The 13,724-nt window shown below is 32.1% G+C and overlaps 1 protein-coding gene across 1 annotated transcript; it reads left to right on the plus strand.

Annotated features, from left to right (window-relative positions):
- The first annotated feature begins 7,143 nt into the window (after positions 1-7,143).
- LOC125124574 (olfactory receptor 2AK2-like) lies at positions 7,144-8,118 on the plus strand. Its single transcript, XM_047774641.1, has one exon. It carries the CDS (start codon positions 7,189-7,191, stop codon positions 8,116-8,118), a length of 930 nt encoding a protein of 309 aa, XP_047630597.1. The 5' UTR covers positions 7,144-7,188.
- Positions 8,119-13,724: the final 5,606 nt, after the last annotated feature.

Below are 13,724 nucleotides of genomic sequence, written 5' to 3' on the forward strand. Positions count from 1 at the left end.
TACCTGGATCACCATGCTGTACAGTAGGAAAAAAAATTGTGTTGGTGAAATTATAATTAAAAAATAAATGAATAAGTAAATAAATAAATAAATAAATATTAAAAAATAAAAATCAATAAGAAAGACCAAGTCAATTTCAAATACTCTCAAATACATACTTTATATTCCTTTTGCAGAAATTAGGTAAGTAATATCTGTATAACATAGCCAGCTCCGAAGTAGCCCAAATAAAAATATGCGCATATAAGAAACTTAATACAAGTTAACTATACATAAGCTTCAAAATAAAATACAACATGTTTAAATATAATGTCTAAGAGAAGACACGTGTTTTTCTTTTAAACATGAGTTGCAGGAAACTCAGTAAGGAACTACAGTTTTCCTATAACTTACTTCAGAAGAGTGAGCTATCAAAACAGTTGTGTGATACTGAACAATTTTCACTGTGAATGAGACTTCTTTGCCTTCCTCAGTCCCTGTCCTTGATTCTCTCCTTGAAAGCATAGGCTATATGCTAGATAAACAGACACATCGATTGTCTTCCATTTTCTAAAACATTTAATGTTCCTTTATACCTCCTAGAGTAATGATAATAAAAACAAAAATAGACAAATTGGACGTAATTGAACTTAAATGTTTTTGCACAGCAAAGGAAAGCCTAAGCAAAATGAAAAGATAATCCACAGAATGGGAGGAAATTGAAGCACCTGACAAGGGATTAATCTCAATACCAAAACCAACCCCATTTGAAAAAAAAAAAAAAAAAAGAGGGCAGAAGACAGTTATCCAAAGAATACCTACAGGTGGGCAAAAAACTAATGAAAATATGCTTTTTATTATTATTGGACGAATGCAAATCAAATCTACTATGAGGTACCATCTTATGCCAACCAGAATGGTCATCATCAAAATGTCTGCAAACCCGCAAACTTGTGGTTCCTAGTCGGATTCGTTAACCACTGATCCATGACAGGAACTCCCTGATGCCAAAGACTTTTAAGGAGAACTTAGTCTCTAGTCCACAATTAAACACATTGGCTACTTTGAAGCAATGTGTGTGTGTGTGTGTATGTGTGTGTGTGTGTAGTTGTGAATATGTGAATGTGTGTGTTGTTTTTGTTGTTTTTAACCTGTAAAAGGGATTGCCTTATCTCATCTCATTTCATAGAAACATCTTAGAGATATTGACTTATTAAAATTCAACTTTAATTTTCACAGATTAAATAAATCTTTTTGTTATAAAATAGCAACCCTATGCTATGCCATTAACTAACTTCCTCTCTATGAATTTGGGTTCAATTAACCTTGAGTGGTTATATTTTTATTGTACCTATGGAGTTTCAGAAATGTGAGTCACCTACTATCTTGAGTATGTTAATCTTCTTAAAAATATTTAAGGAAAAAATTGTAAAAATTGGAATATTTAACATAGAACATCCCTGGGTCATTTAATTCCATGAAATATCACACTTTTTTATTGAAAGTATATCAAAGTATGTATCAGTTGGTTATTATTAATATATATATATATAAATATACACACACATAGAGAGTGAATACTTAAAAACCTGTCAGTTAAAATTTTTTCATATGGCTCTTTTTATTTGAAAAGTCAATCAATTTTGTGTATTCATACTAAACTCAATTTTGTTTTTGAGTACAAACAATAGCTCTAACCAAACAAAGTTTCAATGTAGCCAATGTGTTTAATTGTGGACTAGAGACTAAGTTTTCCCTAAAGGACTTTGGAAAACAAAATAAAAGTTTCCATTATGATTAGGCAGCCAGCACATTTAGTTGAGATTTTAGAAGTCTATATATGATGACAATTTTGCTTAAGTTCTATTCTCCACTGAATTGTTCATGCTAAATGATTAAAGGCTTATGACCCAAGGCAAAAAAAAAAATTCTTATAAACTCATAGTTTGGTAATAGTTCCTAGAGTGTTTTTTAAATTATCTTTATGCCTCTCTGCAGCAGTGCCAAATTAAGTAGATTAATTATTAAGAACATATTTGAACTTTCTGTGGTCCTCAGTATGATTTTATTTAAAAATATTTTCAAAATGAATTGTTATGACTCTTTAATAACTAGCTCTAAGTGGGGAAGTAGGGATTCATTTTCATATATAATTTCATAGCTCTGTCTTCCATTCTTTGATTAATAATTTATTTCAAGTACAATATCCTAAGAGAATGAGTTTTCTCAGTATGAGGCAATACACCTCAGTGTAAAGGAGGTATAAAGGAACATTAAATGTTTTAGAAAATGGAAGACAATTGATGTGTCTGTTTATCTAGCATATAGCCTATGCTTTCAAGGAGAGAATCAAGGACAGGGACTGAGGAAGGCAAAGAAGTCTCATTCACAGTGAAAATTGTTCAGTATCACACAACTGTTTTGATAGCTCACTCTTCTGAAGTAAGTTATAGGAAAACTGTAGTTCCTTACTGAGTTTCCTGCAACTCATGTTTAAAAGAAAAACACGTGTCTTCTCTTAGACATTATATTTAAACATGTTGTATTTTATTTTGAAGCTTATGTATAGTTAACTTGTATTAAGTTTCTTATATGCACATATTTTTATTTGGGCTACTTCGGAGCTGGCTATGTTATACAGATATTACTTACCTAATTTCTGCAAAAGGAATATAAAGGTATGTATTTGAAATTGATTTGGTCTTTCTTAAAATTTGAATCATTTCAGGGTTACAAGGGCAAAGAGGCTTGGAAGCATTTAGTTCAACAAGCTAAGACCATGATTCAGTAGTCCTCTGTATTCTCTACCAGACGGGGCATGACCCTGGAGCATCCTTATATTCCTAACTGGAGAGGGGAAAATGTCTGTTTCTTCCTATTTTATCTTCAAAATTTTTAGTTAAGGTTAGCACAGAATCATATTTATGAATTTTATGTAAATGATGAAAATATGTAAAATAGGTAAATTCTTTCCCAAAAAAGCAGATACTTGAAAATTTTATGCAATTCCATTCAAATGAATATTTTGCAACTTTCATAGCTCCTTGGGATTGCTAGCTATTAACACTTCCATTTTTAAAACTGTATTACTTCCCTGTAATATTAAGAATATTCTTCTACATCCATGGATTTCAGTTCTACATATTTCTCTAGTTTCCATCTCCTGAAATTGGTTACTACTACCTTAAATCAACTCTAAAATAAATATTTTTATTGAAAGTAGAACTCAAAATTCAAAAGAGTATTAGAGACAACAATGCATAATACATGTGTATTAAAATAATAATCTAGAGAGGCTATATTATGATAAAATTAGGTACATATTTAATTACTTCTTTGATGAGGATGTTTAGGAGAAACTTGTGATTTTTAGTTTATGAATCTGATAATAATGAAATAGTTGTAAAATCTACCATAATGAATACAATTGTTAATATTGCTTTCTGTCTTCATGTGAAACAATCTAGCTTCAGTTTAAAACATACTTTAAGTGGATGTTATTTTAATTGGCTTGCTCACATTGTAGGTCCAAGCCATTACTTCATTCACGGGAGCTACACTGTAATTAAACTCCTTAAAATTGGGTTTGTAATTTGTTTAAATCTATTGGTAAACGTATAATCATTCAATCTTCCAATATTCAATGTATTTCTTCCATATTCATGTAAATTGAATCTCTCCTTTGGAGTTTTTTCAAAATGAGGAATGTGACTTTGATTGTTGGAAGTGGAAGCTGGGATGATGGAGATTTTTCTTTGAGGGGAATGTGACTGCAGGATGCACTTTAGGTTCTTCTAAACTTAACATTTATTTTGGCACTTATTCTTCACATATCAAATGAATTTTTAAAATAATAGACAGGGTGCATATCCTAAATTTGAGTTATTCAACTTTATGGTGAAGATTTTACGTTCTTCAATGTTTTTAAGACATTCTACAGTGTATATTATCTCTGGAATCTGAGGTGAGAAAAAGTCTGATTAACTTCCTAATCCTTAACAAAAGGTATCAGAATTCTGTCTTTATTGAATAGCAATAAAGACAAAAATAAATATATGTTTTAAACAAGACAGAAATTTAAAATATCTTCAAATACTCTCATGAACTCATGGGGAATCAAGTATGATTTATGTGTCAGCTGATTAAAAACAAGTCAGAGTGAAGGAGCAGTAGCTTGGTAACTACAATCTCAGAATTGTCTTGTGTATATAGATTCTGATTAAGACCAGAATATCCATAGCCTTCTATCTGAAAGTATTAAGAGACCTATATCAGATCAATTTTCCACTATTTAAATAATTTAATCTCTATAAAATTTCATAGGGACTACTTCCTTCTCTTACTCTCTTGTCAGCATTTTTCAGATCTCAAGCTTTTCATATAATTCCAGATATTTATTACCATAATTGCTTCTGGTTTGAAATATACAACTAGAAATTTACAGTAAGTATCCATTAATTGGTTTACTAAAAAGTACTATCTGATGGTATTTATGGTATCCCATAAATCACAAGCAATTGTTGCTATTGTACTTATTTAAAAAATACAAGCAAATTTTAATTATAAATATATAAATTACCATATTTAATTTTCATCAATTTCCATTAGTAATGTGGAAATATTTTAGACTACTACAAGAAGATGATAGTATATAAAAATAGTACAATGATGTTACAACCCTTCTTTAATTTTGTTTTCTATATTAACCAAGTCATCATCTTTAGTTTGTATCACTGTGTATATTACTTCATATATAAACTCTGTTCTTTGAACAAAGGATCTATAATATAGGCCTATTAAATATTACTTTTTATTAACAAATTATTTCAATCAGGTCTAATTATTTTTGGAATATATTAAAGTGTACAGCTCTCTTATCTAGCATTCTGGTATGTTTATTTTCGTTAGGACTTGCCTTTGTTTTATATCAACCTGGCAGATTATAGATAACTCTAACTTTATAATAGAATATGGAATTCTGCCTGACATAATTGGATTTTGATTTGTATGGTTTTTTGCTTTTTTTTTTTTCTTTTTTAGAGCCACACCCATGGCATGTGGAGGTTCCGAGGCTAGGGGTTGAATCAGAGATACACCTGCCAGCCTACTCCAGAGCCACAGCAATTCCAGATCTGTGCCATGTCTGCAAACTACACCACAGCTCATGGCAATGCCGGATCTTTAACCCACTGAGCAAGGCCAGGGATCAAACCCACAACCTCATGGTTCCCAGTTGGGTTCATTTCCACTGTGCCACAATGGGAATTCCTGGTATGTTTTCTTTAGCTGTTATGTTGTATTTATTTTCTTTGTCATATTTTGATATAAATGTTGAAAGTTTAGTTTTGTTGAAAATATTTTGAATTTCTTATCTTTGTTTTGTATTAGTTTTAAAACAGGATATTTAAACTAACATATCAGTAATTTTCTAATTTCTTATTTTTGGTTGAGAACTAAGTGACAGCTTTTTTCTAATTTTTCTTTCATCTGTGCCTCAAAGAGAAATTTTTCAATCAGTATTAAACAACACAAATCAGGTTCAAAATAGGTTTGGATTTTGAAAGAGAGAGAAAGGTGTAAAGCGTTGACTTTGATCTAGTAATTTTACGGTTTTCTGTCATTCTAAGGTTTAGTAGGATTCCCATGGGAATATTCCATACTTCTGCCACATTTACCACTTTCAGTGTATGTTTTCAAATTTATCAGCTGGGTACAGGTGTCTCCTTAACATGTATTTCACTCCTGTGCAATATTTTGTAATTAATCATGGGAGGCATTTTATTTTATGTATAAATACAGTTCTATAAATGCATATACTTTTTGACAAATATGAAGTATTTTATTGTTTCTTCTTTAGGCTGATATTATTATTATATATTTGTTTATTTTTGAGAACTGACTTGGTTTTTTTTTGCCCTTGCCCACAGCATATGGAAGTTCCTGGGCCAGGGTTGGAACCCAAGCCACAGCAGTGACCCAGACTTCTACAGTGACAATTCTTGATCCATAATCTACTGGTCACAAGAGAACTCCTTGACATATTTCTTTCTTAAAAAGAAATTGGAAAGAAAGTATACATGAATATTCATATTTGTAATGACATATTAATAAGATCTTCCAAGATTTTCACAAGTTGTCCTATGATTTCTCACTTACTTACCTTTATTAAAATATATTCTCAGAGTTCACAAACATCTGTATTATTTCTCAGAGTAACAACCTGTTATCAACACATATATCTGTATCAATCTGCTTAATTTTCCCTATCCTTTTTTTTTTTATGTGGAGGGCCTGGCAGTCATGTAGTCACACTTGACCATGATAGAGAATAGCTGTACACTTTAAGCAGAGAAAACTAGTGTGGGTCATATGTAGATTTATAGAAACTCAGCATGTTTTGTTCATAGTAGAAATTGAAAATAAAAACTAAGAATATTTAATATTTTCTGTAAATTTATTAATACGTTAAAGCAAAGGGTCTATAGTTAGTCAATATTTGCTCTAGAAATACACAAAGGCCAGGTTTGTATCAGAAAATAAACAGTGAAAAAATTAAATGTGTTTGCTTTGAATTAATCATTTTAACATGCTACTTGTGTAAAAGTTACACTAGTAAGTTTTAAATTTATATTTAATTAATTCATTCTCAAGTTTTTCCAAAAGACAGTTGTATTTTTTCCTAAAGTGATTATAAATATGTTCTATATTGACAGGAAGTAATGTCATATGGGATGTAAATGTCACTGAACTCTTTATATCAATTCATAGCCAATATGAATCAAAACAGAGAAATGCAATAAGCATTTTAATTACTATGTATTTGACCAAATCTATTATGAAAATTTTTATTACTTATGAATTAAGTAGAAGACTATGTTCAGAAAAAGAGAACACAGAACCTTGAATCTTTGAAAAGAAGGAAAATAATTTGTGTTGGCAAAACATCTCAAAACATCTTAATTTTTTTTTTCAAAATATATTTAGTTTTACATTTGGTAAAAAACTTTATTTTAATTCATAACCATTTAAGTGGCTACTGTTTAATAAATACAGATTTAGTATTTGTAACAAAGGGAGACACATTCACCTAAGGTGATTCAAAAAAATTTTCTTGCATGTGATAATCATCATCTTTTTTACTTAAAGGGAATTTAGTATTCTAATATGGCATTTTCAAATAATATCTGATTTTACATTTTTATTTAAGCCATGGAACCAGGAAATCAACCTTTTGGGACAGATTTTATACTTCTTGGTCTTTTCCAATATGGTCCAATGAACTCTTTTCTTTTCCTTGCCATTGCAATGGCATTTTCAGTGGCTCTAATGGGGAACATCATACTGATTCTTCTCATTCGATTGGACCGCAGACTCCACAGTCCAATGTACTTTCTACTCAGTCAGCTATCTTTCATTGACATGATGTACATATCCACCACTGTGCCCAAGATGGCAATTAACTTTCTGTCCAATAATAAGACCATTACTTTTTTAGGCTGTGAGAGTCAAACATTTGTATTCTTGGCCCTTGGTGGAACTGAAGCTCTTCTTCTTGGTTTCATGTCGTATGATCGCTATGTAGCCATCTGTCATCCTTTGCATTACCCTGTACTCATGAGCAAGAAGATCTGTTGGTTCATGGTCACATGTGGGTGGACCAGTTGTTGTATCAACTCTTTAATACATACAGTGTATGTATTTCAACTTCCTTTCTGTAGATCTCGACTTGTTAATCACTTTTTCTGTGAAGTTCCATCCCTTTTGCCATTGGTGTGTCAGGACACTTCTCAGTATGAATACACAGTACTCCTGAGTGGCCTTATTATTCTGTTGTTGCCATTCATGGCCATTCTAGCTTCCTATGCCTGTGTGCTTACTGTGGTGTTCCAAATGAGTTCAGAAAAAGGACGGACAAAAGCTATCTCTACTTGTTCCTCACATCTTATTGTGGCAAGCCTATTCTATATGACCACTCTCTCCACCTATACAAGGCCACATTCCTTACATTCCCCTGAAGAGGATAAGATCGTAGCTGTGTTTTATACCATTATCACACCTCTTCTGAATCCCTTCATCTACAGCCTGAGGAATAAAGAAGTCATGGGGGCCTTGAGGAGATTATTTGTACAGAAAGTTTGACTGTAGGAATTTCTTATTGACTGAGATTGAACATAAAAAGCTGTGCTTAGAATATTATTTTGGAATATGTAAATAAGGAAACTGTCTAGAAACACATGAGTTCTAAGAAATGTTTATGAAATAAATAAAGTGATATCTTGAATTCTCCTGATTTGAGAATTCCCTCCAGCACTGTTGTTGGAAACACCAGAATGTTCAATAAAGAAGCTAGAGGTACAATGTATTTTCCAAATTACTTAACTTCCAAAGCAATAAAATTGAGCTCTGTTAACCCAATGTTTCCATATTACAAATGCTTTTAATTGGAAGTTTAACACCTGAGACACAATGCTTAGGAAATGTAATTTATTCTAACACATACAATTAAGAGAATATATAAGTGACCAAACCTTAGTACAGAACAATATACATAATCTTCTCATTCAAAAATGAGATTTAACAATATACGTAGCACTGATAATAACCAAGTAATGAAAGATAAATTTGGCAGATATATCCGATATAAATTTCACATTTTAGTATGGGAGAAATTCAATAAATTAAATAAATAAATAAATTGCATACAGTATCAAAAAGTAATAACTGTCGTCAAAAATTTGAGTAAAAAATTCTGATAGGGAATTTGCAATCTTCTATAAAGTTGTCTAGAAAATGGAAACTAAGATTATATTTTCTTCAAGACTGAAAGGAGATGAGAAAGTAAGTCAAATGACTGAAAGGAGATGAGAAAGTAAGTCAAAGTAAGTCAAATGGCAAAGTCAAAGAAGATCAAGGCATAAATACCAGGCCTTAGGAAATAAGTAGATGCAATGGAGCCAGAATTTGTAAAATAAGGTACTCTAGTATAAAACTTTGGCATTTAAGAAAATAAATTATTATTGGGTTTTGCATAGAGGATTGGAATGGGCTGTTAAGTCATTGCAGCAGTCTCACTGTGATAAAATAATATCTTGGACCAAAGTGTTAATCATGGAGGAGAAAGAAGTAGCCAGATTTCATAGATTAATACAAGGCAGACATTTGGTGTTTGGGACAGATCAGATAAGGAAATTAAAGAAAATGTAAGGAAATTAAGAGCTCAGGATTGGTTAAGATCATGGATTGTATCTTTGGAACTGTGGCATCACTGATGATGCCGTTCAAGAACACTGAAGCAAGAACATTCACATCATTGGGTTCCTGTTCTCAATTGTTATTAGGTCCTTTGTCTCAGCAATGATGATCATTATTATGACTTCCATTCCCTTTGAGTGAAAGCTTAGCTGAATTTGCTCAACCTGTTTATAACATCCAAACATTTTATACATCTTAATAATGTAATTATTTTTACTGATAAGTAGTATCATGATTATTATATCTGCTGTTAGGTGTTTACTCTTATGAATAAAACTATTAAAAAAACTTACTATACAAGCCACTTAATCGTGCATATAATTATTACCATAGAATTTGTTTTTTCATAAAGCTTCCATGATGCCATATAGTTATCATTTTATTTTCGAGGTGGGGAAATTTAAGATCTACTCTCTTAGCAGCTACTAATTACACACTACCTAACACACATTAGATCTCAGAATATATTCATCTTCTAAGTGGAGATTTGTTCACTTTGAACAAAACTTCCCCATATGACACAGTCCTCGGTCCATGATACACACCATTCCAACCTCTGCTTTTATCATTATGGCTTTTTCACATACCACATGTAAGTAATATTATACAGTGCTTATCTTTCCCTATGTGATTAAAAAGGAAATCCTGCCAATTGGAAGGCCATCCAATGCTCACACATGCTCAATTCTACCACATAAAATTTTTAGGAATAAAGATGTTTTGGTAGTAATAAAATATGCACATGAATGTAACTTTCTCCATAAATTAGTAAAGTGTTGCTTAGAATGTTAGTTTTATAGATTTTTAAATTCACTACATGAATATATTCACTAGTAGATTTCCTGAGAAAAGTATCAAGTTTTGTATCTTTCAAAATGTGGACAGATGTGGATATTTCCAAAGTTATAATAAGTAAACTTAGATTGTTTTGATTTTGCAAATACATGTATTAAAGTGAAAGGTGACCAAAGACCTTCAAGTATTTCCATTATAATTGTAAAAACTTTTAAGAATTATCTGCAGTTCCCGTTGTGGCGTAGTGGTTAACGAATCCAACTAGGAACCATGAGGTTGTGGGTCCGATCCCTGGCCTTGCTCAGTGGGTTAAGGACCAGCATTGCCGTGAGCTGTGGTAAAGATCACAGCTGCAGCTAGGGTCCCATGTTGCTGTGGCTCTGGTGTAGGCTGGTGGCTACAGCTCCGATTAGATCCCTAGCCTGGGAACCTCCATATGCTGCAGGAGTGGCCCTAGAAAAGGCAAAAAGACAAAAAAAAAAAAAAAGCTTTTAAGAATTATCTTTTACACTGCAGTAAAACACATTATATAACATATGTGTTCCCATAAATGTCCATAATTTATGAAAATTAGTAAAATTGTACTTAAGGTTAGAACAGCTGTGTTGGTATCTAGGATGTTAACATAACCAGCCATAATAATCCAATAGTTTTCATTTTATAATGAAGAGAATATGATATTCATTATAATGTACTGTATAATGTATATCATGAATATGGATAAAAAAACAGTTTGCTAAGGTATACGGGTGGTAGCCATCTTATGTCAGAGTGAAGCTTGTCCAAGGAAGTCAACATATTAACTGATCTTTCCAAGAAATATAGTTGTAATTAATTACTGAGTGTGTTGTTGTCATTGTAAATTTTTTGGTCCGCTTTTAATTTTATTTATTTATTTACTTATCTTTTGTCTTTTTAGGGCCACACATGTGACATATAGCGGTTCCCAGTCTAGGGGTCTAATCGGAGCTATAGCTGCCAGCCTACGCCAAAGCCACAGTAACACCATATCCTAGCTACGTCTGCAAACTACACCGCAAGTAACAGCAACACTGGATCCCCAAGCAAGACCAGGGATCGAACCCTCATGTTTCCTAGTTGGATTCATTTCTGCTGTGCCACAACAGGAAATCCTGTCTGCTTTTTTAAAATGAGAAACAGAAATGGGGTATCAATGTTAAATTACTCTGTAGTAGAGTGACTGTTGTCCACTAATAGCCTTTTTAAAATTATATCTACCCCATGTGGTAACTCATTTTCATCCAAATATATATGGAATATTTATAATGTTTAATGGTGTCAAAATTATAATTTTCCAGAAATATTCCCACATATTTGCATGTTTCTGGATTGAGTCATAATTAAGATCTCTGCATAGATTTTACATCTTTATAAAATTGTCTCATTACCTGTTTATTACACTTTCCATCATTTTTCCCTCTATCAGCCCTGGCAGGGATTAAATGCACTTCCTCCTAAAAACAGTGTATCCATGAATATCTCTGTAACCATATCATCATGATCTGATTGTCTCTATCTTCCATTGTAGATTTTCTGAGGGAAAGGATTACTTAGGTGTCTTCGTATTTCAGTAGCTTAACATTTTTCCTAATACTAATATTGTGTAATTTGTAAATTATTATGAATAAATAAATTAATATGTAAATAACTAAGAAATTATTCTCTGAAAAGAATTAGTGAGTTACAATGTAAAGTTTATTTGGAGTACAGCTATGAAAAACCAAACTTGAAGTCTTTATTTTAAATTAGTTTTATATCATGATAATCATATTTTACTTTTGAACTATAATTTTATAAAACCCTGCCCCTCAGATCATCTTGAACTATTAAGGTACAGAATTGATATCATGGTCTTAATACATCTTAAGGAAAGCTATATGAACATATTTATTCATCCAGTCAGCTTTCTTCATGATATATTTGTTTAAAATACTACTTCATGATATATTTGTTTAAAATTCTATTTTACTTAATCAAATATAACAGGATATCCTCTATGTTTGTTTTCATTGGTCAAAATATAGATGTCAAGAGACCTTGGATCTCTCTCACTCCACTATTTGGGTCCAAGCACCCAGTGTGTAAATTCAGAGTGCTTAAAACTGGTAAGAAAATAGGCATCTAACTTGTGTTGGATGGTGAGTCAAAGGTAGGGAAGTTGTTTCCAGTCTTAAGGAGGTTTGCTGGTGTCTGTGACCATGTTGTTGGGTTGGGCTGGACATAGATGGACAGAGTGACTATATTACAAGGTTGATTTTGTTATTCTCTGTCTGGAATTTGGTTCTGTATTTGTTAATTTCTTTTTGCATCTTTCACAGAACTAGGTTATACTGTGATGAGGATAAATACGGAAAGAGTTTTATGTACTTTGGAGCAATGTAATGAAGATATGTCCATTCTGCTTAGCTTACATAGGATGATAATAAAAAATATACAATACCAGCAACAGGATTTGATAGTAATCATTAATCAAATAATTAGCAAGTGTTTTAAGAATGCTAGGCAATGTTGTGAATTGTCTGCCTGTATTAACTCATGTTCACTTCACTTCCTCTCCACCATGACACTGCATTTCTACTCCCTGGTTCAGTGTATTGAACCCTAAGTACATATTCTCATTTTATACTGCAGGCAGCTTTGTGCATTTCACCTTTCCCATACTGACCCCATGTGGTTTATTCTTCTTATACATACACACATAAAAAATTTTCTGGAGTTCCTGTTGTGGTGCAGCAAAAATTAATCCAACTAGGAATAATGAGGTTGCAGGTTGGATCCCAGGCCTCTCTCACTGGGTTGGGGATCTGACGTTGCCATGAGCTGTGGTGTAGGTCACAGACATGGCTCAGATCTGGCATTGCTATGGCTGTGATGTAGGCTGGCAGGTATAGCTCCAATTAGACCCCTAGCCTGGGAACCTCCATATGCTGCGGGTGTGGCCCTAAAAAGACAAAAAGACATAAAAAATTTTCTTACTTAAACTCAGATGTGAATTACAAAAGCTACAAAGTGATAAACATAAACATTTGTGTTTATGACAATGATAAATAATAAACATTTGCTAAAGGAAATTAGATCTACAAGGTACTAAATCTCCTTGAAAGGAAAAGTTGTAGCTTAAGACACAAGTTGCAGAGTTCCTGACCTGCATAGCATTCTGCTAGGGACATTTGTATTGTTTGTTTCTTTCTCTGCATGTTTCCAGCTGCTGAAAACTTAGGTTTGTCTATTACATATTTTAAATACTCTTTCCATCAGTGATTTAAAGTGAAGTAAAAAATAATCATTAATGAGACTCAATGTTTTCTTAAAAATTTGATTTATGGATTACAATATGTGTATATTCCCATCTAAAACTGATACTTAATACTTTTCTGAATAGTGGAGTTTTATTTTATTCCCCTGAGGAAGTGTTCAAAAAAGTATATTATACAAATTTAGAGAAATTATTGCAAACTAAAAATAGTGTATTATTATTCTATAGTATATATATTATACTATACTATATACACATTACTCATTTAATAGGAACTAATGAGGCTTTTTTTACCCAAGTCAATAAGGCTAGAATAAGCCTATATATCTTCCTCTGAACTCTAACATATGTTATCTTGCCCCTCTTCACTTCTCTCTTTAAAGATTGTAAGAATCATTTATTCTTTAGGATTAAAACTTTT

This window comes from Phacochoerus africanus, chromosome 4 (assembly GCF_016906955.1).
Source record: "Phacochoerus africanus isolate WHEZ1 chromosome 4, ROS_Pafr_v1, whole genome shotgun sequence".
NCBI lineage: Eukaryota > Metazoa > Chordata > Mammalia > Artiodactyla > Suidae > Phacochoerus > Phacochoerus africanus.